A 26,116-nucleotide genomic window follows, 5' to 3' on the forward strand; every position below is an offset into this window, starting at 1 on the left:
ATGCATCATTATGCCTCGTATTTTAGGTATATTTGATTTCATTTTATTTGTAGTTTCCGTTTCCTTCAACTTGAAAACACACATATTTACCTTTGGCCAATCTAAGCCAGTCATTTCCAGGAATTATCACACCTTCTGAAAAGCCTCCGTTTTAGTAATGTTTTCCAATGTTGTAAAAATGTGTAGAATAAATATTACATTTCAACATGTCTGTCAACGAAGATTTGCGTCAGCCTGCGACACATAGTCATTTTGATAGTAGTCTAATAGAGCTAATATAGACACATCATGCGTTGCCTTCATTTTAACACTTATATAAAAGGCTTTACATTTTTTGCGGCTACAGACAGATTTTTTTTTATATTATATATATATATATATATATTTTTATTTTTTTTGGTCCAATATGGCTCTTTCAACATTTTGGGTTGCCGACCCCTGACCCAACTGGTCGTACCCTTTAACATTTTTATAAGGATTTTAACCATCAGTAAAAACCCAAATACAACTCAAATTTGACCCAATTAGATACATTTTCTAAAGTTGATAGATTTGTATCTTGTGTTTACTCATCTAAATATTTATGGGGGGAAAAACAAGTTATTGTTTACATAGGGGAACAACATTTATTCTTAGGTGCAGAACGAATGTTCATCAAAAATGTGTTCACATAAAATTGCTTAAATTTTACACAGGGAAAAGAAAGTCAGCCTGCTTTTTTTTTGTGCGAAAACTACACAGGCTGTCATACTAACATCAACTTTGTCCTCCCATTTCTAACAATTAGGCAAAAAGTCAGGGTCTTTGACACACAGCTTTTGCAGGTGATTAGATGGTGCAAGTGTACCTAATGTGTTAGAAAACACATTGAGAATATCTAATTCACTCACACAAGTGTAAGCATTTAAGGAATAGACAATTTAAGTCATTGTTTTTTAAAAACATATTTTCACTTTATAGCATTATGTACAACATAACCCGCACATCCATTCCTCTTTAGTGGAACCCTGATTTTAACATGCGTGCTTCTTCTATAGGCATTGAGGACATGTCAATTGAGTGCAACGTCTTGAATATTACTAACAATAAGCATCTACTTGGTGAGGTCTTTCACATACTGCAAACCCTGACTGGAATAGTCAGCTGCTTTCCTCGGACCGTCTGACAGCGCTGAAATGGACCGCCGCACTCCTGCAATAGACAAACACATCCTAATATTAACATCTTTTAAACCTTTATGACTAAAATGGTTACCTAAAACATTGCCTGTTCAGTTAACCCTTGTGCAACCTAAAGATTGACTATGCACACTTACTTTTCGGACCCAAAAAGGGATCCGCTCATAAAAGTGTCATCCAGTAAGTCTGCAAAAACATTTTTTTTTCCAACGTTCAGTTCCATCTATTGATATACATTTTATATAACTTATGTTTATTATGCGTTATAGCTTTTTTGTCAAATAACTTTTTTTTTTTTTTATATATATAATGGGAAAAAGCAAAAATACTGAACAAGAATTAGAGATAAAGCAGGTAGAACTTGGTTGAGCTTAAGTTCACTATATATATATATATTACGCGCACGCACACGCACACGCACACACAATACATAGCTTGTGTGAATAATTATATTATCCATCCATCCATTTTTACCGCTTGTCCCTCCCGGTGTCGCGAGGGTGCTGGAGCCTATCCCAGCTGCATTAGATATTTTTATAAATAAATATTAAAATACTTGTGTGAACTTAAACTCAACCTATATACATCCATACTGCCCAAGATAATTTTCATTGCATTTCAGTGGTTTAATCGCAGTTTAACTAATTGATGCTCATCAAAGCCCTGAGAATATGCTAATTTGTTTTGGTACCATTTGGTGGTCAAGGGGCGCAATTACACAAAAACAATATTTTCTCGTTTCTACTGTTAAGAATGAAATTCATTAGGTTTTCATGTCATAAGCATAGTAATTTACCAGGATCACAGTCTGTTAAAAAAAGCAGTTATAATCGGTGTCAAAAGATGTTTTAAAGCGGTCATATTATAATTTATTTTCTGCATTTAAAACACTTCCTTGTGGTCTGCATTACATGTAAGGGTGGTTCTTTGGTCAAAATGTTGCATAGATTTTGGTTTACAGACCGTTTTCAAGCTGCTCTCAGAACATCTCTCCAGGATGTGCCGTTTTGTGATCAATTCTTATTTACATGTCCCCACTTTGACTGCGTCTTCTCCCCGCCATCTTTGTTGTAGTTTTTAGCGCTTCCATAGCGAGTCTACTGACAGATATAAGTTAAAACAGTGCACTATAAAAAAAAAGAAGGCGCTTCTTGACTACAGAGCGGACTAAAATGGCGGACGCACACACGATACTTTGGGTACACTTTTACCATATACTGTATGGATAATCCGATTACGTTTTTCTCAACCGGTGACATCACAGATTGTGCAAATTCCAAATAGCTTGTTTGGCAGAAGTAGGAAGAAAGTCAATATTATTTTATAAATATCTTTGCAATGCCTCCATGGTTTGATTTCACATTTGTGGGACTTATGCAGATCCCAAATACACAACAGCAGGTACCAATCGGTAAGAAAAAATGGTTTTGCATAATAGGGAAAGGGATTTAAGGGAAAGTGTCTATATGTTATGTTTATATATCAACAATGTTGCAATCAAAAACACAATGCAATTTTATTGGGGGAATAAAGACCCTTTCGAAATTTCAGACCATGAACCTTAAAACTGATCTATCATACCACATAAGTAAAACATATAATGTCTGTTTGGGCCTGAGAGGTGTAAGTGGGTTGATACAGGTTTTATGATGGGTCAATTTGACTGTGGAGCAGATTTTTTTTAGTATTGTAATGGGGAAAACAGTCGAAAGTCCAGACAAAAGGGTGGTTTTAATTATGAGGTAGGACAGGCCTGGGCAATTATTTTGACTCGGTGAGCCAGATTTAGAGAAAAAAATGTGTCTGAGGGTCGGTATATCTATTTTTAGGAACACTAATACGAAACCTCACAATAATGTCTGATTGAATGCTAAAAACGTTATGACAGACTGCCTTAAAAAACGGAATGGAAGTTTTTTTTTTTTTACCAAATGAGACACCCAGAATATACATGAAAATAAAGAATATGGGATTTACAATATTAATTAATCCTAACTATTTTTACAGTGGTTAGATTAGATTAGATTAGATTTATTGGTCCCCTTGGGGAAATTCATTGTCACTGCCGTACATTGAAACACTAGACATTACACATCACACAAAAAAAAGCTCCGGTTGTTATGAAGCTGGCTGTGGCGCGTTCTTTCTGACGTCACTTCCTGTGTGGAGCGCAGTCTTTCTGACTTAACTTCCTCTCCGAACTCAGTTTGTAAACGATCAATGAGTCCATACAAAGCTAAGAGCCGGAGATTCAATAAATACACGGCGCACTTACCCGTGTAAAAATTGTCCGAGGAGGGACCTTAAACAATATATTAGTGTGGCTGAAACGGGGCTAAAGCTAAATAATTATTGGTTTAAGGGGTTATCCGGCTTACTGTAGACAGCGCCTTAGTTTACCATAGTAACTAGTATATCATGCAAAAGGGCAGATTCCAATCATTGAAATACTTTGTATAGTTCAAGACTTTGTATAGCTCCATCCTATCTTGCTGATTGTATTGTACCATATGTCCCAGGAAATGTGCGTTTAAAGAACTCCGGCTTATTAGTGACTCCCAGAGCCCAAAAACAGTCTGCGGGCTATAGAGCGTTTTCTATTCGGGCTCCAGTACTCTGGAATGTAACAGTTAGAGATGCTACCTCAGTAGAAGCATTTAAGTCCCATCTTAAAACTCATTTGTATACTCTAGCCTTTAAATAGACCCCCTTTTTAGACCAGTTGATCTGCCGTTTGTTTTCTGCTCTGCCCCCCTCTCCTTTGTGGAGGGGGGGCACGGATGAAGCGCTGGGTGTCCAAAGTCGGAGCCCTGGGTGGACCGCTCGTCTGTGCATCGGTTGGGGACGTCTCTGCGCTGCTGACCCGTCTCCGCTCGGGATGGTCTCCTGCTGGCCCCACTATGGACTGGACTCTCACTATTATATTAGATCCACTATGGACTGGACTCTCACAATATTATGCTAGATTCACTCGACGTGCATTGCACAGGTCACCCGGGGGGGGGGGCCCACATCTGCGGTCCCCTCCAAGGTTTCTCATTGTCCCATTGGGTTGAGTTTTTTCTTGCCCTGATGTGGGATCTGAGCAGAGGATGTCGTTGTGGCTTGTGCAGCCCTTTGAGACACTCGTGATTTAGGGCTATATAAGTAAACATTGATTGATTGATTGATTGAAGACTTACAGTAATTTGAAAACATCACTGCACATCATAATGGCAGCCACAGTTTCCATCTTAAAGATCTAAAAAAATATTTGGTAACGTCCGGCGGGACAGATTGAAAAGTTTAACGGGCCTTAATTTGCCCAAGTCTGAAGAAGGAGGTAAAATAACAGCTCACCTGAATTCCAAGTTTGGACAGGAGAGAATTCAACCTTCGGTATTGTTGGAAGTTGAGCCTAAGGGACGCAATAAAAAAAAGATGTTACTTTAATTAGTGCTGCCAAATGATGAACAATCACCATTTGCTTTCATGCCCAGTTTCATGGTATTGTTTAATATATTCCAATTGAAAAATATATATAAAGACAGAACAATAAGATCATATGGACAGCCGTAAGTGTTTACATTTTGATTTATATTTATTATTTTACTCATTTTTTGTCTGGTTTTGTATTTGTTTTGTATCATCCCGTGAGGTGTATATTATTTTTTATTCGGTTTGTACTTCATGAAGTTTTTGCACTTTTTTTTTTTTTTTCCATTATATTTGGATGTATTTGTTTGGTTTGTATGCTTGTGAATCTGGGCTATCCATTAACTACTGTATTTTTCGGACTATAAGTCGCAGTTTTTTTCATAGTTTGGACCGGGGTGCGACTTATACTCAGGAGCGACTTTTGTGTGAAATTATTAACACATTACCGTAAAATATCAAATAATATTATTTAGCTCATTCACGTAAGAGACTAGACGTATAAGATTTCATGGGATTTAGCGATTAGGAGTGACAGATTGTTTGGTAAACGTATAGCATGTTCTATATGTTATAGTTATTTTAATTACTCTTACCATAATATGTTACGTTAACATACCAGGCACGTTCTCAGTTGGTTATTTATGCCTCATATAACGTACACTTATTCAGCCTGTTGTTCACTATTCTTTATTTATTTTAAATTGCCTTTCAAATGTCTATTCTTGGTGTTGGGTTTTATCAAATAAATTCCCCCAAAAAATGCGACTTATACTCCAGTGCGACTTATATGTTTTTTCCTTCTTTATTATGCATTTTCGGCAGGTGCGACTTATACTCCAGTGCGACTTATACTCCGAAAAATACGGTGCTGTTGAAGGGGGGCAGGAAATAAGATTTTCTTCATCCTGTTCCTTCTCAAGCATAGGTGTGTAGATATGTGTTTTGTTGTTAGAGTTTAATCGTCTATTAATCAAAAAATGCACATCAATGAAGGAGATAAATAAAAAATGAATGAATGAATGATTTGTCAGTACCTCCAAGCCAAAGTACTTCATCCACTCCTCTACAGCGGGCGGTATGGCTGATGCGGCCCGCCCCAAAGCCTCGGAGCCCTGCTCACTGCTGCCCAGGAGCCCGGAATCGTAGGCGACATAGAGAGCCCCTCCTGCAATGGTCACCTTAGTGGCCAGCCTGGGAATGAAGGAGATATTATGATGTCGTAAAATGTCGTAAATAAACACCATTGTTGGCCCTGTGATGAGGTCGCGACTTGTCCACGGTGTACCCCACCTTCCGCCCGAATGCAGCTGAGATAGGCTGCAGCGCCACCCCAAAAAGGGACAAGCGGTAGAAAATGGATGGATGGATGTCACATTCATTTCTAGTACAGGACTGTAGCAGTACTTGTGTGTGCCCTTATTGCCTTACACTGAGGTTTAGCTCGGACAACGAATGAATGCTGAACAAAATATAGAATAAATATACACATTATACGGTGTTTTTGTCCGAGACATAATACACAGCTGTGTAAACAAGGGCCCAATTAAATGTGACCCCCAACTACATGTACACTGACCTAGCTTAGCTTGTTAAATCCGGTAGCTAGTTGTGCGTTTCACTTCAATGTACGTCTTAAAACGACAACAGCCAAAATAGGAAACACTTACTTGATCACAGGTAACACCTTTGCCGCCATGGTCCACAAAAGAGCGCTTTCCCTTTCAAACCAACAAGCACAGCTTTAAAGTAGACGCGGTGAAGGACACTGTTAGTTGTTAGCAAGGGTGTGTCAATAAAGTTCCATTCAATCCTCTGGTGAGGCTTTACGGCAAGTGTCGCAAATAAATGGCACCCGTCCAGGTTGTGGACGTTTTTAAACATATACAATTAATGTTTATTTTATTGTTACGATTGTTAAAACCTCTGTATCACATTGTTGATGAAGTTTAAAAATATATAAAAAATCCCGAGCTGTGCGAATTTGTGGGAGGATGTCGTGTGATGGCTGTCCAAATACAAAAGTGCGCAAAACGTCCTAAAATACAGACGACAGATCTGTCCTACTTCATTGAATAGAAGGTTTTTTTAAATTATTTTTACTTTTTTTAAATTTTCTTTTAATTTTTTAAAATCTTTTTAATTTATTTTCTTTCTTTTTTTAAAGTGGCGGCTTTTATTTTATTTTGTAGTAGTATTTTTTTTTATTTTTTTTTTATTGAACAATGTACATACAAACATATATTTTCAATGCACTTTCGAGTATAAAAATGGGACCCATTACCTCCCTGCTTGGCACTCAGCATCAAGGGTTGGAATTGGGGGTTGAATCACCGAAAATGATTCCCGGGCGCGGCCACCGTGGCTGCTCACTGCTCCCCTCACGTCCCAGGGGGTGATCAAGGGTGATGGGTCAAATGCAATGTGACAATCATTGGTACTTTAACTTTAAGTTAACAAATCTCAACAAAATCAAACAACAGGTTGAGCAAATACTGTCTTTTGCAAAACATGGAAGGAAAGAAAACTAAAGCAAATACAAATAGAATATAAAAATAATAACAATAAATAATAATAATTAAAAAAAAAATAGGATCCATCCATCCATGTTCTACCGCTTGTCCCTTTCGGGGTCGCAGGGGGTGCTGGAGCCTATCTCAGATAAGATACAAAATTCGAACAAACAAAAAAGATGAATCCGAATCACTTAAAATTTCTGCAATAACAAAATCAATTTTAGGGCTTTTGTATTTTTAATCAGTTTCCAAGATTTAAATGCTATTTTTAAATTATCAAGCCGATTAGAAAATTAAGGTTTTACTGTCATAAATCGACATTTGTGTATAAAAAAATGTTGCTGGTAAAATAATGTTAACAGTCTCTCTCTCACCACCTGAGGGCACTACAGACTGTGGATGCTTTTAAAAAAGACTTAAAAACCCTTCTTTTAAAAAAAGCCTTTTTTTAGATATATGTGTGCTAGTCCTAGCTATTAGGCTGTTCTAGTTTTTATTTTTATTTTTTAATTTTATTTTTTAATGCACTGTAGCACTTTGAGGTTGTTTGCTTTTACATATAAAATATATTATTATTATTATTCACAAACATTTCTAAGTTACCATCATTTATAAAAAAAAGGCCAAATTTGATCTCTCCTATAGAGAATGGGGACATCTCCACACCCTTGTCTCTCAGCCAATCTCTGATCTCCTCCCAAAACACATGTACAGTTTCACATCCATTGAATTGAAAGTATGCATTTGCAGCATCTCTCGTGGCGCCACATATCCCAACATGCCTTGCGTGCTTCTGTCCATCCATTTTCTACCGCTTGTCCCTTTTGGGGTCATAGGGGGTTGGAAAAAATGTCAACATTGGTGAACGGTTGGGAGGAGCGTAAATAAGTATTTATATGTAAATGCTGATTTGTTTGTAAGTAGTGGTGTATTTGTAAGTATTGTTTCTATAAGTGTTGATTTATTTGTAAGTATTGATTTAATTTAATTACTCATTTAGTTGTAAGTACTAATTTATTTGCTAGTATTAATCTGATGACTTTGGAAGCTGTAATTATTTTACTGTCAATCGTTGAGGTTGAATTTTATTTTACTAACGAGATTATGTGAACACATCAGAGCAGGGGTGTAGAACTTGTTTTCATTGAGGGGCCCCAGCGCAGTCATCGCGGCCCTCAGAGGGCCGCCTATAACAGTGAATGTAAGAATATAAATGTATAATCGCCTCATTATATCATTGCACAATTGCCTATGCCTTTTTTATATTAAAAATGTATATACAATTTAATAAATGATCAAATTAGAAAAAAATGGCGTGCATGATATTACAAAGGTAAGACTAAGTATTTGACCTCGTTACAGATGAATTGGTGTTTTGATGTAGAACAGAACAGAAGTCTGGAGCTTACATCAGAGAGAAGTTTCTCATTGCAAAAAGTATGTCTAAAATGATCAAGTCGCATTTTCATTTATACCAGGGGTCCCCAAACTACGGCCCGCGGGCCAGATACGGCCCACCAGCGTCCAAAATCCGGCCCGCTGGTAGTACCGAGTAAAAAAAAAAGTTTTATTTCTTTATTTTTATTATTATTATTTTTTAAATCTGTCCTTTAAGACCATCCATCAATCCATTTTCTACCGCTTGTTACTCTGGGAGTCTCCTAGCCGCTCTGGCAAATCATATTTTCTAAAAATGCATTTTCCCCATCGATAACGTGACGGCATCACACTCGCGCGCTCTTTCAGTCAATTAGTGCACGAGGGAAAAAATGGCGAAATCGTTGGGGAAACATAAAATAGACTCAGAGTGTAGAGTTTTTAAACATCAGTGGACATGTGACTTATTTTTGTTCAGTGTAAGGAAAAGGCAATTTGTCTAATTTGTAATGAGACAGATTGTGTATATATATATATATATATATATATATATATATAGATGGATAGATAGATAGAATATATATATATATATACTGTATATATATATATATATATATATATACAGTATATATATATATATATTCTATCCATCCATCCATCTATATATATATATATATATATATATATATATATATATATATATATATATATATATACATATATATATATATATATATATATATATATATATATATATATATATATATATATATATATATAGCTCGGTCCCCAATTTTTTTTAACCCAATGCGGCCTCGGATCAAAAAGTTTGGGGACCCCTGATTTATACTTTTTATATTGTATGTACATTTATTTTTTGTCAGTTATTTATGACTCCCTTTGTATGCAGTATATTTGGTTAGTACTTATATTTCTAATCAGCCTGACCCAAGACTATAAGGTTTATGTGTTAAATGAAAAATTATCTTTGTGATTAACACATGCTTTCATATCATTTGACAAGGTTGTTAACTGTAAGTATGTTAGATATAATTATTGAATATGATTAAAATCAAGAGTAAGAGTAGTAATTCAGTGTTAATACATGAGTAGGCCCCAGGCTTCTCTGTTAGGGTTGTACGGTACAACCTACTTGTAGCTGTTGCTGAGATTTTGCATGCTTTAAATATGTGTCATAAATAAATAAATAAGTTAATGATGCAGAGTTATAAAATATTATTAGAAAATGTGTGATTGTAAAATCTGAGCAAAATGTAAATGTATTGAGTTAATTGTGTTGCAAAGCGGAACGATTGTTGTGATGTTGCGACCCCACGAACAGTAAATAAGGCAGAACAGGCAAGAGGGGAGGGTGCTTGAGCACGTTGTCTTCAGCTCCTCAAAAGATTTAAGTGTATACATGGTGTTTACGTGACGTCACACATCCGGGTTATCCCGGGTCATCCGCCATCTTGGGAGGCAAACAAAACACACCTGGCCTAGTTGACACGCTTCACGATTATTGACAATAGCTTCGAGCAAACACTGGTGAAAGGCGCATAATGGTTATTTCCTGTTGGGTGAATGGATGTACAAATCGACGGGATGGATCAGTGCAGCGAGGATTTTTCAGTATTCCTAAAATTAGACACAACGAAGGAGAACAGACAAGGAAAATCAGCGAGGAGAGACGACGCTTGTGGTTGGCAAGCATCAACAGGAAAGAGGAGCCATCTCAACATTCCAAAATATGTTCTGATCACTTTGTAACAGGTAGGATTACGTCTCAATCTGTTTATTAAACATTTTAGAACGATGTATTGTTTATTTTTTTGTCAATTTGCTATTCTCGAAGCCCTTTATGGGATGGACCACGAAAGCGAAAGCCCCCCCTCCGACGTGTCCTCGCTAAACACATGGTTTTAATGTACGTTATATATACATACCCTGCCCACTACAAGCACTTTCTCGTTTGCAGTCATGCTTTTAACGTCGCTGACCCATCCGTTAATAAACTGGTTGTACGCCTCCAGAGACTTGAATGCCCTCAATTCCTCCATTGTATAGGCACTGGTGTAATTGACGAGGTAGTTCAAAATGTCTATGTACGTTATGGCCGGGAGGCATTTGTGGTCATACGTGAAACTTTGTTTCGGCACTTCGTACGGGTCAACGCCTATGCATTGTGTCTTCTGGTTGTATCTTTCCAACGTCTGGTTGTCCAAGCCTTCTTTATACTTCTTTTTTGCTGGTTTCTCGGCCATTATGCATACGTTTGTGAACGGGTTCGTATATATGAATTTGCTGATGTTGTACCGGTGCGCTTGCCTTTCAAAATGGCGGATCGCGCGGAGCATCATGGGAAATCAGTCGGGCGTGAAAACTATGTATTCGATGATTCGTGCAAAACTTCAAGCAAGTGATTATTAGAACCTCTTTTCGTTACAAGCAGCCAACGAGGTATTGTATTTTTGTAATTTAATTTCTTTCTGAATGTTTATTGATGTGAAATCAAAGTCTGATGTATTGTACTGTATTTTGTAAGTTCTCACGGCGTGTTGGCGTGTTGGCGTGTTGGCGTGGATGGTGTGTACAGCAAGAAGGAGGAGTCAATAAACGCCCGTTTTACAAAAAAGAACTTTCCTGTGTTGCCGTGTACCGAAAGGAGCTACAGTGAGAACTCGACTGCCTTCGCGGGTAGGAGAGACACGGGATCATACGCGCATGCGAGCAACGGAGATTAGCCTGGCTGTCAATCAAGTCGAGTTTCAGGGCGTGTCCAAAGAGCCCCGCCAAAGCCGAGTGGTGGGAGAAGAGGCGTGCTTCTGGAATTCACAAGGACTCAGGTTTATCACTTTGCAAACGGTGCTTTGTATGAATGAATAGAATTATGTTCACTTGCTGACATTGTTGTACTGAATGTGTTTAACTGGAAATTATTAGTCAAACCGTAAGGCAAAATAGGAAGGCTTTAGGTTTCAACAGGAAGAGTGTGTAGTTTCAGTTTATTCCACCAGGTGTCTCAGGCATTTTATGAGTTAAACCAAGATTTGCATGTGTCTGTTACTTAAGACAGCTATAAGACAAGATTGGTGAATTTCCTGTTAATTAAGCAAAGTGCATTTTAAATTAATTAAATAGGCCTACTAGTGATTAAAAAAATAAAAAATTAAGAAAGGCCTGAATGTTAATAATTAAAAATAGGCCCAAGTAACTTCTTCTTTATTAATAACTTTGCACAAGCTTGTAGGAAGCATTTACAACATTAACAAGAAAGTAAACATTATTCACATTTAAAAAGTAGTCTACATACTTAAATAACTGTAGGTATTTCAAATTATTAGTCTACTACCAAGTTAAATTAACCCTTCATTGTGTAAAAACATTGTCAATTGACAATCCTAATATTATCTCAATATGTCTGACACATACTCAAAGATTACAGAACAGCACACAAACTCATTAGCTCAGCCTGAGGTTAATGCCCAAGCTGCAGAAGGAGAAGACACTGTGCGAAGAAGCGGAAGAACTCGAACCATGACGGAAAAAGGTAAAGGACTTCAAGAAGAAAAATTGAAAGGCGTACATCGCAGATACAAACTTGCATATGAGAAATGGAAGTATAATGCAAAGGTAGCCAAAGAGTTGATGAGTGATGAAATCTCAGAGGAAGAATTAAACAAGTCGATAGATCATCTACAAGCCACATGTGCAGATGTGAAGGCAGTATATGAGGAATTCCGTCAAATGCAAGCTCCTGATGCAGATGTGCGACGTAAAGTGGATGCATGTGTATCGATGTCTGAATTCATGATTAAAAGAGCACAACAACTCATTGAAGGTGATGCTGCAGTGAATGAAGAACAGTGGCCAGATATCGGCTCCATTCTAAATTCATCAAGTCCATCATTAAAGTCACTATACCTTCGTTCGGAACACAACACTCACTTAAGTAACCTTTCAGTCAAGAGAGATGATGCTGTGGCCGAAGCAGCTGCGGCCAAAGAGGTTTTGTCAGTGCTAAAAGAGCAAGACAAGGAAGTCACTGAACTTCAAAGACTGGAGGCTGAAGAGAAGCTACGTGCTGCACAATTTGAGGCTGAATCTCTAGCCAGACAACAGGCAATGCAGAATCAGCTCCGAAAGCTTGAGCGCTTAGAGGAAGTCAAGAAGCTGAATGCAGCTAAGGCCCGAGTCAAGGTGTATGACGAACTAAGTGACAAGTCCGACGTCATTAGTTTACTACATAACATCAAACAACCTGATAAGGCACAAACCCTCAATGCATCAAGTCCTCCATTCATTCCTCAACAAATTCAAGAGCCAAGTCATAATCCCAGTCATCCCAATGTTCAATCAGTCCCACAAATTCCACCAAATTTTCAGATGCAAAGTCCTGATTTAGCAACTGCTCTCGCTGAAGCCATGAGTGCCAATCGTCTCCCAACACCTGAACCTACAGTATTCACGGGAGATCCTATAAAATACAACGACTGGAAATTGTCATTTCAGATACTGATTGACAGAAAAGGTATTCCAAAAAATGAAAAACTCTACTACTTGAGAAAGTATCTAAGTGGTGCTGCAAGGAAGGCTGTTGAAGGACTCTTCCTGATCGGCACAGAGGGAGCATATGACACTGCATGGAAGCTGCTAGAGAAGCGCTTTGGAGACCCTTACGTAATTGGGAAGTCCTTCAGAGATAAGCTGCATGCGTGGCCAAGAGTAAGCTCCAAAGATGGATGTGAACTGAGAGAACTTGCAGATTTTCTCCAAAGCTGTGAGGCTGCAATACCTCATATCAAGACATTAGAGATTCTCAATGACTGCACTGAAAGTCAGAAGATCTTGACAAAGCTCCCAGACTGGCTTGTGTCCAGATGGAACCGTAAAGCTATGAAAACCAGACAAGCGAAAGCTGAATATCCTTCTTTCAAAGAATTTGTGAACTTCTTATCAAATGAAGCTGATCTGGCATGTGACCCCATATCCTCTGTACAAGCACTCAAGAGTATACAGAATGAGAAACCAAGACAGACAAGAACTGAAACCATAAAGGCAAAAACATTGTCAACAAATACAACACAGAACACTGTCTCTTGTGTCTTCTGCAAGAAGTTTGGACACCAGCTGGAGAAGTGTAGAAAGTTTGCTGAAATGACAATCCCGGATCGCATCAAGTTTGTACAAGAAGAAAAACTTTGCTTTGGCTGTCTAAAGACTGGTCACCACTCTAGAAACTGTGAGGACAAAAGTAAGTGTGATACCTGTCGAAGAAGACATCCAACATGCTTGCATGATGACAACTTTCAGAAAGGTTCTTCATCAAAGAAAGTGGAGAGTGATTCAAATAAAGCACGAGGAACGGAGCAAATCCCTGCAACTGCAACAGCAACTACCAATAGAGTTGCCCAAGGCAATCAAGGCTCACATACATCCTCAATAGTACCAGTCTGGGTCTCTTCCTCAAAACAGCCTGAGCATGAGATCTTAACATATGCGTTGCTGGATACGCAGAGTGACACAACATTCATCCTGGACCAAGTTGCTCAAGAGCTCAACACAAAGAAGGAGAATGTCTGTCTACGACTTTCCACAATGTCATCAGTCTCTACAGTCATACCCTGTCAAAAATTGTCCAACCTACAAGTGAGAGGATATGACTTAGAAAAAATGATCTCATTACCACCTCTCTTTTCACGTGAGTTCATTCCTGCTGAGAGGTCGCACATTCCCACTACAGAGACAGCCCAAAAATGGCCTCATCTTGAACCATTGGTCCACAAGATTCCTCCACAATTGGAGTGCCAAGTCGGCCTACTAATAGGCTATAACTGCCATCAAGCTCTTCTTCCCAGAGAAATTATATGCGGAGAAGAAGGCCATCCATATGGTCAGCGAACCGACCTTGGATGGAGCATTGTTGGCTGTTCCAAGCCAGCAACTAAGTTTGAAGACGCAATTGGTGTGAGCCATAGGGTCATTGTACGACAAGTGACTCCTGCCGCACAACCTCAAAGTCAACTTAAAGATGAAGAGCACTTTGTCTGCAGAAATCAGGTCAAAGAGCCAAGTCCTTCAGAAATCATTAAGATGCTCGAAATGGATTTTACAGACCACTCAACAGACAACAATCCAGTCTCTCAAAAAGATCTTCTCTTCATGTCACGAGTGAAAGAGGGGATAAGACAGAAAAAAGATGGACACTATGAGCTACCACTACAGTTCAAGAAAGACAATCCAGCAGACCTTGCGTCTAAAGAAGCCAGTGCAGCCCAATTGAAGGACTCATGTTGGTTAAAGGGACCATACTTCCTTCGGCAACCAAATCTGTCAGTCAAACAAGTAATAGTAAAAGTGGATGACACTGACCCAGAACTGCGGAAAGCTCATGTTCATACCGTCAAAGCCGAAAACACAAACCCATTGATCAGCCGTCATAGCAAGTTCTCAGCTTGGTTCAGAGCTGTGAAAGCTGTCGCCAGACTGAAGAAATGTGTCAGGAGACGTAGTGGAGGTCAAGTATGGACAGACCAAACTACAAATCTTAAAGAAAGACGTAAAGCAGAGTTCTTCATCATCAAGCTCACACAAGAGGAAGCTTTTGCTGATGACATAAAGAAAATCAAATGCAATAGAGCTGAAAAACTCGGCAAACGCAACAAGCTCTACCGGCTCAACGCTTACCTTGATGCAAACAATATACTCAGGGTGGGAGGACGGTTGTCGCAGTCAGCCCTTCATCATGACGTGAAGCACCCTGCAATATTGCCAAGGAAATCACACGTGTCAGACCTGATTGTGAAATATCACCATGAGCGTGTAGACCACCAAGGAAGAGGGATGACAATGAATGAGATACGCGCAAATGGAATATGGATTCTTGGATGCGGAAGTATTGTCTCCTCACACATTTATAAGTGCGTCCCATGCAGAAGGTACAGGAGAACCACAGAAGTCCAACAAATGGCAGATCTCCCAAAAGAAAGAACTCTGACAAGTCCTCCATTTACCTACTGCGGACTTGACTGTTTTGGTCCATTCCTTGTAAAGGAAGGAAGAAAAGAACTTAAAAGATATGGGTTGATCTTCACCTGCTTATGCTCTAGAGCAGTGCATATAGAGACCCTAGACGACATGACCACCGATGCGTTCATAAACGCTCTCAGAACATTCATCGCCATCAGAGGCCCCGTGCGACAATTGAGGTGTGATCAGGGAACAAATTTTATGGGCGCTAGAAGAGAATTTGCAGAGCTACTCAAGGGCATGGATCAAGAGCGCCAAAGAGCAGTTGGTTGTGAGTTCATTGTGAACATCCCATCAGCAAGTCATATGGGTGGAGTCTGGGAGCGTCAAATTCGGACGATTAGAAGCATCCTGACGACCATGCTTGACAAGTGGGCAAACAGACTCGACACCACAAGCTTGAAGACGCTCATGTATGAAACAATGGCCATTATCAACAGCCGACCTTTGAGTGTTGAGCATCTTCACGATCCAACAGCTCCAGAGCCTCTTACACCAAACCATATTCTCACCATGAAATCTGCAGTAATACTGCCACCTCCAGGCCAGTTCTTTAAAGAGGATTTGTATCTGCACAAGAGATGGAAAAAGGTGCAGTTCTTGGCGAATGAATTCTGGCAAAGATGGAAGCGAGAATATCTGCTGAACCAACAACAGCGGCAAAAATGGCACAGCCCATCAAGGAACTCACAAGTGAATGACATTGTGATTTTAAAGGACGAGTGTACCCCAAGAAATGAATGGAAGCTCGCAAGAGTAGTCGAAGCTCAGCCTGGAAGAGACGGCATGGTGCGCAAGCTGAAACTAGTGCTCAGTGAGACTTCTGTTGACAAGGGCAAACCTCATACGCGACTGATTAATCTAGAAAGACCTATTCATAAAATAGTCACATTAGTAGAAGCCAATTAAGACGCACACACATACAGATGATTGAAACTGGTTTTGATAAAAATGGAAAATCCCACATTTCAGGTCAATGAGTGATTTGGTGGGAGTGTAGCTGTTGCTGAGATTTTGCATGCTTTAAATATGTGTCATAAATAAATAAATAAGTTAATGATGCAGAGTTATAAAATATTATTAGAAAATGTGTGATTGTAAAATCTGAGCAAAATGTAAATGTATTGAGTTAATTGTGTTGCAAAGCGGAACGATTGTTGTGATGTTGCGACCCCACGGACAGTAAATAAGGCAGAACAGGCAAGAGGGGAGGGTGCTTGAGCACGTTGTCTTCAGCTCCTCAAAAGATTTAAGTGTATTCGATGATTCGTGCAAAACTTCAAGCAAGTGATTATTAGAACCTCTTTTCGTTACAAGCAGCCAACGAGGTATTGTATTTTTGTAATTTAATTTCTTTCTGAATGTTTATTGATGTGAAATCAAAGTCTGATGTATTGTACTGTATTTTGTAAGTTCTCACGGCGTGTTGGCGTGTTGGCGTGTTGGCGTGTTGGCGTGGATGGTGTGTACAGCAAGAAGGAGGAGTCAATAAACGCCCGTTTTACAAAAAAGAACTTTCCTGTGTTGCCGTGTACCGAAAGGAGCTACACTACTGGTATTGGTATACTACCGCGATACTAATTAATCATATTCAGTACTATACCACCTCTGAAAAGTACCGGTCCACGTGGTGGATCTACACATGACATCCACTGTAATGATATAAAGTACAGGAGCGTATCTACTCTATACTACTATGATTAAATCAGTATTTTTTTAGCATCACAAAATCTTTTTTCGTTTTTTTAATTTATTTATATTATGTTTATAAACTCAGGAAATACGTCCCCGGACACATGAGGACTTTGAATATGACCAATGTATGATCCTGTAACGACTTGGTATCGGATTGATACCTACATCTGTGGTATCATCCAAAACTAATGTAAAGTATCCAAACAACAGAAGAATAACTGATTTTTACATTTTAACAGAAGTGTAGATAAAACATGTTAAAAGAGAAAGTAAGCAGATATTAACAGTAAATGAACAAGTAGATTAATAATTCATTTTCTACCACTTGTCGTTAATCATTTTGACAAAATAATAGAATGGAAAATGACACAATATGTTACTGCATATGTCAGCAGCTAAATTAGGAGTATTTGTTTGCTTACTTACTTACTACTTGTATGTTCAGTACTTTATTTAAGGACAAACTTGCAATAAGAAACATATGTTTAATGTACCGTAGGATTTTTTTTTGTTTAAAATAAAGCCAATAATGCCATTTTTTGGTGGTGCCCTTTATTTAGAAAAGTATCGAAAAGTACAGAAAAGTATCGAAATACATTTTGGTACCGGTACCAAAATATTGGTATCGGGACAACACTACTGTAGTGGAAAAGTTGTGCCCCGAGGTCAAATAGGTTCAGAACCCCTGATGTATCCATCCATCCATTTTCTACCGCTTGTCCCTTTTGGGGTCAAGGGGGGTGCTGGAGCCTATCTCAGCTGCATTCGGGCGGAAGGTGGGGTACACCCTGGACAAGTCGCCACCTCATCGCAGGGCCAACACAATATATTATTTTTTATTCTGCTCTTTTCAACGGAATAGTAATTTATTGACGGTCCCTAAGTATAAACCACTTGAGAGCGTCACCTCTCCGGCGAGCTCCCCGCACCATGAGCGTACAGTCCGGTCACAGTGAGGGGGAGCTGCCCCTGGAGCTCCGGAGAAGAATTCCAATAGAATTGAAGTCTGTCATGTAAGATCATTTTTGACACAAGAGCACAATATTTCGCTAGTAATTTAAAAATATATATATTTTCCTATCGCGAAAAAAATGCTTTTAAAGAAGGTCAAGGTGCATTATCAACGTTCACTTATCTGCACCGCCTTTAGTACAAATGCCAAGAGGGGGCGGGGTCAGATAACAAAAAAAAAACTTTGGATTATAGGAGTCACTTCTCGTGTAAAGTAGGCAATTGGAATCCAGGCACTTGTTTGCTGAGATTATTTAATCTAAATTTAAATTAGTTTACAACATGAAAACGTTCACGAAAGTCCTGCTGGCAAGTGTTGCCGTTGTCTGGCTGGCTGCCAAGTGGACTGCACCCACTTTCAATGCAGGTAAGATCATTTACTTTGTTTATGTTCTTCTGACAATATGACAGCAATCAAAATCCATGTTTGCAATGTATTTATAAACACTACAATGGTCCACTGTAATAGTTATGCAAATCCTTATCATACATTTGACCACCCAGAAACAGGTTGGTGTCCATTACAAAACATGTTCTTTGGCTCCAACATTAGGGTAGAGTTGTTGCTTTTGTAACAAATTGCATAAACAAGATGCAACATGTCTTAAACTATGATGCAATCTAAAAGACCAAAAATCACTTCATATTCTCTACTGCAGTGTTTTTCAACCTGCCGTGAGATACAGTCTGGTGTGCTGTGGGACATTATCTGATTTCACCTATTTGGGTTAAAAATATTTTTGCAAACCAGTAATTATAGCCTGCAAATTATGTGCTGTTGTTGAGTGTCGGTGCTGTCCAGAGCTGGGCAGAGTAACCGTGTAATACTCTTCCATATCAATAGGTGGCAGCCGGTAGCTAATTGCTTTGAAGATGTCGGAAACAGCGGGAGGCAGTGTGCAGGTAAAAAGGTGTCTAATGCTTAAACCAAAAATAAACAAAAGGTGAGTGCCCCTAAGAAAAGGCATTGAAGCTTAGGGAAGGCTATGCAGAACAAAACTAAAACTGAACTGGCTACATAGTAAACAAAAACAGAATGCTGGACGACAGCAAAGACTTACTGTGGAGCAAAGACGGCGTCCACAATGTACATCCGAACATAACATGAAAATAAGCAATGTCCCCACAAAGAAGGATAAAAACAACTGAAATATGCTTGATTGCTAAAACAAAGTAGATGCGGGAATTATTGCTCAATGAAAGTGCTAGATGAAAATACCAAAAAAAAGAGAAAAAGCCACCAAAATAGGAACGCAAAACAAGAACTAAAACAGGAAAACAGCAAAAAACTCAAAATAAGTCATGGTTTGATGTGACAGGTCGTGAGAGTACACCTACCGTATTTTTCGGAGTATAAGTCGCTCCGGAGTATAAGTCGCACCAGCCGAAAATGCATAATAAAGAAGGAAAAAAACATATATAAGTCGCACTTTTGGGGGAAATTTATTTGATAAAACCCAACACCAAGAATAGACATTTGAAAGGCAATTTAAAATAAATAAAGAATAGTGAACAACAGGCTGAATAAGTGTACGTTATATGAGGCATAAATAACCAACTGAGAACGTGCCTGGTATGTTAACGTAACATATTATGGTAAGAGTCATTCAAATAACTATAACATATAGAACATGCTATACGTTTACCAAACAATCTGTCACTCCTAATCGCTAAATCCCATGAAATCTTATACGTCTAGTCTCTTACGTGAATGAGCTAAATAATATTATTTGATATTTTACGGTAATGTGTTAATAATTTCACACATAAGTCGCTCCTAAGTATAAGTCGCACCCCCGGCCAAACTATGAAAAAAACTGCAATTTATAGTCCGAAAAATATGGTACTTTAAGACAAGAGCTACATTGATGCATGGTTGGTTATGGTTTAAAGTCAAATCCAACAACTGCGACAACGACTTTTTGCTGTCAACTGAGTTTTTTGAATGATTTCTGCTGGTGGTGCGCCTCCGGATTTTTTCAGCGCAAAAAAATGTGCCTTGGCTCAAAAAAAGGTTGAAAAAACACTTCTCTACTGCTCACTAGTGTTACCATATCTGAGTTATTGTGTAGAAATATGGGGAAACAACTACAAATGTGTGTTTCATTCACTAAATGTGTTACAAAAGAGATCAATTGGAATAATACATAAAGTTGGATATAGAGAACATACAAACCCTTTATTTATTACATTGCCATTATTGAAATTCAACGATTTGGTGCAGTTGCAAACAGCTCAATTCACAAAGTACACAGAACAAGAATTATGATGAACATCATGAACCCTTTTTTTCCTTTTTTTATTGAGACAAAGATTATTTATGTATCTAATATTTGCATGCTTACTATGGTATATTATTTATTTATTATTTATTTGTTCACTGTTCTGTTACAGAGAACAAGGAAATGGGATAAAATTGCTATGGTATGAAAAGGGGTAGGATTAAATAAGCTCTGCTTCTTCCAACTCCTTTTCGGACGTGCTGTAATGAAACAACTGGAAATATGTGATACATTACATCGTGTCGTATACATGTTCCAAATAAACTGAAACTGAACTGAACTGAAAAGTTTGTACACTCCCAGTTTTAGTCTGTGCTGTTTGTTTATATATATATATATATATATATATATATATATATATATATATATATATATATATATATGTATATAAAAACAGCACTATTTTTTGTCGTGGTTAATATTATTGTTAAATATATAATTACACATCAATTGAGCCTTTCAAATAAAGTGTTTTTATAGTGTTATATTATACCACATACCACATTTATTTAACCTGATGTTGATAATGACTCCATTTGTAATATTATTACTTTTAGTTTCTTTGTAGGGAAAAAAAACAGCGTTCTTTGTTAATGATGACAAAAATAATGACCATAATGTTGATAATACAAATAACTAGTGCTGTCAAATGATTATTTGAAAAAAAAAAAAAGATTATTCCAACTTTTGGAGTAAGATTAATCATGATTTATCACAGGTATTACTCGCTTGCATAATTATAATTTTTTTTCAGGCAAATCATATTGTTGATGTAGATGCCCATATCGGCTGTACACATTTATTTTACAAAAAAGAAGTGTGGGTTACTTCTCTTGTTGCCTTATTTGTATTTGACTTTATTAAATGGGTTTATATTATTATTTGGTGCGGCCAAACCGGAGCAGGAGGGGATAGAAAGAGAAGGGAAAGGAAGACAGAGGGGGAAATTGCGGGGGACAAGACGGGGATAAGACAGAGAGACAACAACAACAGCAAACATAACAACAACAACAACAACAACAACATCAGCAAATAGGATATGTACAAATAAAAGTGATAGCAAAGAAGCAGTTAGGGAAATAAATAATAATAATACAGAAATGACAATGAGCATTATTACACTACAAATAGAGCAATACAAATACCAATAGAAATAGCACTATTGATAATGAATAATAACAATAATTACCTCTATTATCAACAATACAATTGTTTCAAATGCAACAATACATATATGTAATGATAACTTGAAATATAAAGCAGATACATGGAGGGGAAGACAGAGAAGCCAACTATGTTAACCTTGTAGATTGTTATAGTAATAAAGGTTAAGCTCTGTCAGTGTGTCATGTGTTACTCAGTTTCCCCTAGGGCAACAACGTTAATTTATGTTTGATGAAACGTGATTATATGCATGAGTGTATGTATGTGTACATGTATGTTTGTACAGTGAATGTATATGTAAAGTGTGTGTATATTTGCTTGCACAATTCAAATTAAATTCAAAAAGGGTTTAATATTTGGACACAAATGCAATTTTATCGTCAGAATGTCATGCGGAAACATTTAAAAAATGTTCTACTTGAATGCGAGTCACTTATTTGCTCACAACTTAATAATAGTTGTTATCTAAAGCAGTGGTTCTCGAAACCTTTTTCAACATGTACCACCCCAGAAAAAACCTGGCTCTCTAAGTATTGACCGACCAATATGAAAATACTAGTAATAATAGTTAATTAAAAACAAGGCTGACATTTTGTTTAACAAGTAAATCTGATATTTTTGGCCACTGTAACATTACACACAAGGCACATATACAGTACAGTATATATACAGTCTTTTGAAGTGAAATTTGCCAACAGTTGGAGTCTCCTTACTCATCTTTGACTTGGTTACTTACCATAAAACAACCTGATTCCCTTTTTCAGGTAACCCATCAAAAGAAATTGTGTGATTAATCTGCGTATATTCATGATTAATGCGATCATATTTTGTGATTAATCACATTAGTTTAACTACTTAGTTATATTTGACAGTCCTAATAATAACAACTAATGAGTCAAGTCTGTTAAAAAGAAAGGCTGGATTTGTTTGCATTTCTTTACAAACAGGACCCATCACATGTCCGTATGGACATTGAAAACAAAAATACCTATACTGTACTATGGTGGTTCCATGCTGGGACCCTCCAGCACCAATTACATGGAAAGCTCCCGCATACTGAATGTCATTTTCTTCCACCTCCTTCCGTCCAGGCAATGGCAAGCCACACAGTTAGAAACGCTCAACAAAATATCTGTGCTTGGAAAAAAAGCAATCACTGTACAACATTTGCAAGAAAGTTTAACATTCCCCGGCGGGTAAATTGGGGAAGAGGCATGCAAAGTGAGCGTGTAATCGCACAATATTCGACATGCTTGTGACTTTGGAGCGCATATAGCATTTATTTAATGTAGCCTTTAGCCCTCCGTCCGCAGGCTGATGAAAAATTACACAGTTGCGAGTAAATGAGCCGGCCCATGTTCACGTTGAATACCAACATTCCTCTTAGGGCTGGTTACGAACCATGCAAAATGACTGCAAGACAAATTAAACATTGATTACCAGTCATTACTAATTGGAGATCAGATTTGAACTTGTCTAATTTATGCGAGTAGTTCAGTTCAGTTCAGTTTCAGTTCCAGTTTATTTGGAACATGCATACGATACGATGTAAAGCATCACACAATTCCAGTTGTTTCATTACAGCACGTCCGAAAAGGAGTAGGAAGAAGCAGAGCTTATTTAATCATATCCCTTTTAATACCACAGCAATTTTATCCAATAATAATAATAATAAATAAATATTATACCACAGTAAGCAAACACATATTAAATACATAAATAATCTTTGTCTCAATAAAAAAAAAAAAAGGAAAAAAAGGGTTCAAGATGCTCATCATAATTCTTGTTATGTGTACTTTGTTTGAACAGTTTCTTAAACTGATCATATTGGTGCTTTGTTTGATTTCTTTGGTTAATCCATTCCATAATTTAATTCCACCTACAGATATACTAAAGGTTTTAAGTGTTGTACGAGCATACAAATGTTTTAAATTATTTCCTCTAAGGCAGGGGTGTCAAACTCAAATACAGAGTGGGCCAAAATTTAAAACTGAACAAAGCCGCGGGCCAAGGTTGAACAAATGAACCTTTTAGTAGGGACCCAAACAAATGTTGCATTGAATATTGAACAAGCAAGGCTTATACTGTATACATTCCAAAAATAAAATAAAATACATTTCCACTAAAGAAGGGTTCGGTGAATGCGAGAGAAGGTGTAAATCTCGCGCCAGGCCGTACCCATATCCGCAGCAGGTCTCCAAGGTGAACAGCCTCTGGCATGTTAGATTATGCAGAGATTATGCAGATTATACCTGACAACACTTCATTTATCCAGTTTTGTTTTTTTTAAACAAAAAAAACATAACTTTATAGTGACATGCAAAATTGAGTTTCAAATAATAATAATAATTCAAAAATATCAATGGCATATCAAATAAAATTTAAATAAAAATTGAATGCCTCTTTTCTATTTGCAGCCTTCTGAGGTAAATATCAAAATAAACTTTTTCCACAGGCTAATAATAAATTTGAAAATGAAATAACAATAATGAATGAATCAAACATTCAAGCTTTGAAGTAGCAAAAGAAAGTGCATGAATAAAACGTTAATTATTGCTCAGTTTGCTACACTGATTTGCTTTAACACTGAATATGGAACAAGCAACGCTTATGTAACTTAATAGTGCAAAATCAACTTAAAAAAAACAAACGAAAAAAACATCAATGGTATATTAAGTAAAATTTAAATAAAAAATTGAATGCCTCTTTTCTATTTGCAGCCTTCTGAGGTAAATATCAACATTAACTTTTTCCACAGGCTAATAAATTTGAAAATAAAATAACAATGAATACACCAACCATTCAGGACTTTAAACTGCTCAGTTTGCAACACACTGATCTAATCTGATGTGCCCAAGCCAGATACCTGCCATCTTTTCTGGGATGCTAGTTCATTAATGTCGGGGTTCAGGTGGGCGGGGTTGGTGGGGCGGGGTTTGGTGGTAGCGGGGGGTGTATATTGTAGCGTCCCGGAAAAGTTAGTGCTACAAGGGGTTCGGAGTATTTGTTCTGTTGTGTTTATGTTGTGTTACGGTGCGGATGTTCTCCCGAAATGTGTTTGTCATTCTTGTTTGGTGTGGTTTCACAATGTGGCGCATATTTCTAACAGTGTTAAAGTTGTTTATGCGGCCACCCTCAGTGTTACCTGTTACCCTTTAATAAATAAAGGGTTTGTATGTTCTCTATATCCAACATGATGTATTATTCTAATTGATCATTTTTTGTAACACATTTAGTGAACGAAGCGCACATTTGTAGTTGTTCCCCCATATTTCTACAGTAGGGATGGCAGAGCGCTGATCTAAGCACAAGACGAGAGACAAGCAAATATGAGCAAGAGCTTTATGTATACAAAATATATGTAAAAGCAGTGCATCCTGTCGAAAAGGCCAATCATGGTGTTGCACTTTAACATACAGTCAAGCTTTATCTCACTTTTATTAGTTTGCCACTTCCACAGAGAAGATTACGCACTGTGGGGGCTGATTTCTTTGAAAGTATTTGATAATCTCGTTGCTCCATCAATGGAACATTCATCTGGGTTATCTGCGGTTATTTGGGAATCTTTCTTAGGTTTAGTAGTTTTCAAAAAAGTAAAACATGAAGTCAGAATGGCCCAGTTTCATCATGAAGTGACAAGGAATTAGTATTTAGGGTTTACGAGCATCATTTTAGGCCTGGGGCCAATGTTTACAGCACACAACTTTCGGATTGACCTCCAAATTTAATGTAATAACCGCAAGCCTAACGTACCGCAATGACACGGTGGTATGCCGTATGACGCAGTTTCATACCTCAGAAAACACTGAGAAACAGTGTTGCCGGTTGAAATGATTTGATATGAATCCGTGCTTGCCACCACCAAAACATCACAATTTTAACACGTGGCATGCATTTCAAAAAGAAAATTGAACGACAAAAATGAAGTTGTGTAATAATAATATACAGCATTTAAAGTATCTTGGAAATTAAACTTCTATGATACAGTATCGTCTTCGAGCTCCATATTTTCATGAATAAATGTCCAGCGTTTAGATAGTATGTCAACATCGTTGGCGTCAGTATGGTGCAGACGAGCAGTCCTATGCTTCAACTGATTATGACCAATATTAAAATACAGTAGCACAGTAGGCCTAAATATGCATTAAAAACAAGGCAGGTGTTTTTGATGATTTCTTTATTTAATTCAATAAATACCATCTACTTCTTCTTCTCAACACTCTATCCCACTCACTTTTTTCCTTCCCATTGCTTGAAAAGCAACGTTATGTCTTGCTAGTTATAAGATAATGAGGTATCAGATTAAACCAACTAACTAGCGGTTCATAACCTGAATTTTTGCAACCTATTGCATTACACTGAAGGCTTCATTACGACGCAACAATCGTACTACGCTAGGGATGCAACAATTAATTAATTAATTAATTTACTATCAACTGCGATTAAAAAC

The 26,116-nt window shown here is 37.7% G+C and overlaps 2 protein-coding genes and 1 long non-coding RNA gene across 3 annotated transcripts in view; 2 read left to right on the forward strand and 1 right to left on the reverse strand.

Moving 5' to 3' along the window:
* Window positions 1–928: 928 nt before the first annotated feature.
* On the reverse strand, window positions 929–6,429 carry micos13 (mitochondrial contact site and cristae organizing system subunit 13). Its single transcript, XM_061978569.2, has 4 exons — window positions 6,263–6,429; window positions 5,630–5,786; window positions 4,518–4,575; window positions 929–1,191 (listed from the first exon to the last, which is right to left on the reverse strand). The coding sequence occupies exons 1-4, from the start codon at window positions 6,289–6,291 to the stop codon at window positions 1,094–1,096; spliced, it is 342 nt and encodes a 113-aa protein (XP_061834553.1). The 5' UTR covers window positions 6,292–6,429; the 3' UTR covers window positions 929–1,093.
* Window positions 6,430–16,638: 10,209 nt separating this feature from the next.
* On the forward strand, window positions 16,639–17,028 carry LOC133618100 (uncharacterized). The gene is made up of 2 exons (XR_009817107.1): window positions 16,639–16,842; window positions 16,928–17,028. It is a non-coding gene; the product is annotated as an uncharacterized lncRNA (long non-coding RNA).
* A 1,149-nt stretch (window positions 17,029–18,177) lies between these two features.
* Window positions 18,178–26,116, forward strand: part of hsd11b1la (hydroxysteroid (11-beta) dehydrogenase 1-like a) — a 30,498-nt gene continuing 22,559 nt past the window's right edge. Inside the window, exon 1 of the mRNA XM_061977897.1 lies at window positions 18,178–18,587. Within this exon, the coding sequence (XP_061833881.1) occupies window positions 18,503–18,587 (85 nt within the window). The 5' untranslated portion in view covers window positions 18,178–18,502. The remainder of the gene's footprint in view (window positions 18,588–26,116) is intronic.

Source organism: Nerophis lumbriciformis, linkage group LG18, assembly GCF_033978685.3.
Source record: "Nerophis lumbriciformis linkage group LG18, RoL_Nlum_v2.1, whole genome shotgun sequence".
In the NCBI taxonomy this organism is placed as follows: domain Eukaryota; kingdom Metazoa; phylum Chordata; class Actinopteri; order Syngnathiformes; family Syngnathidae; genus Nerophis; species Nerophis lumbriciformis.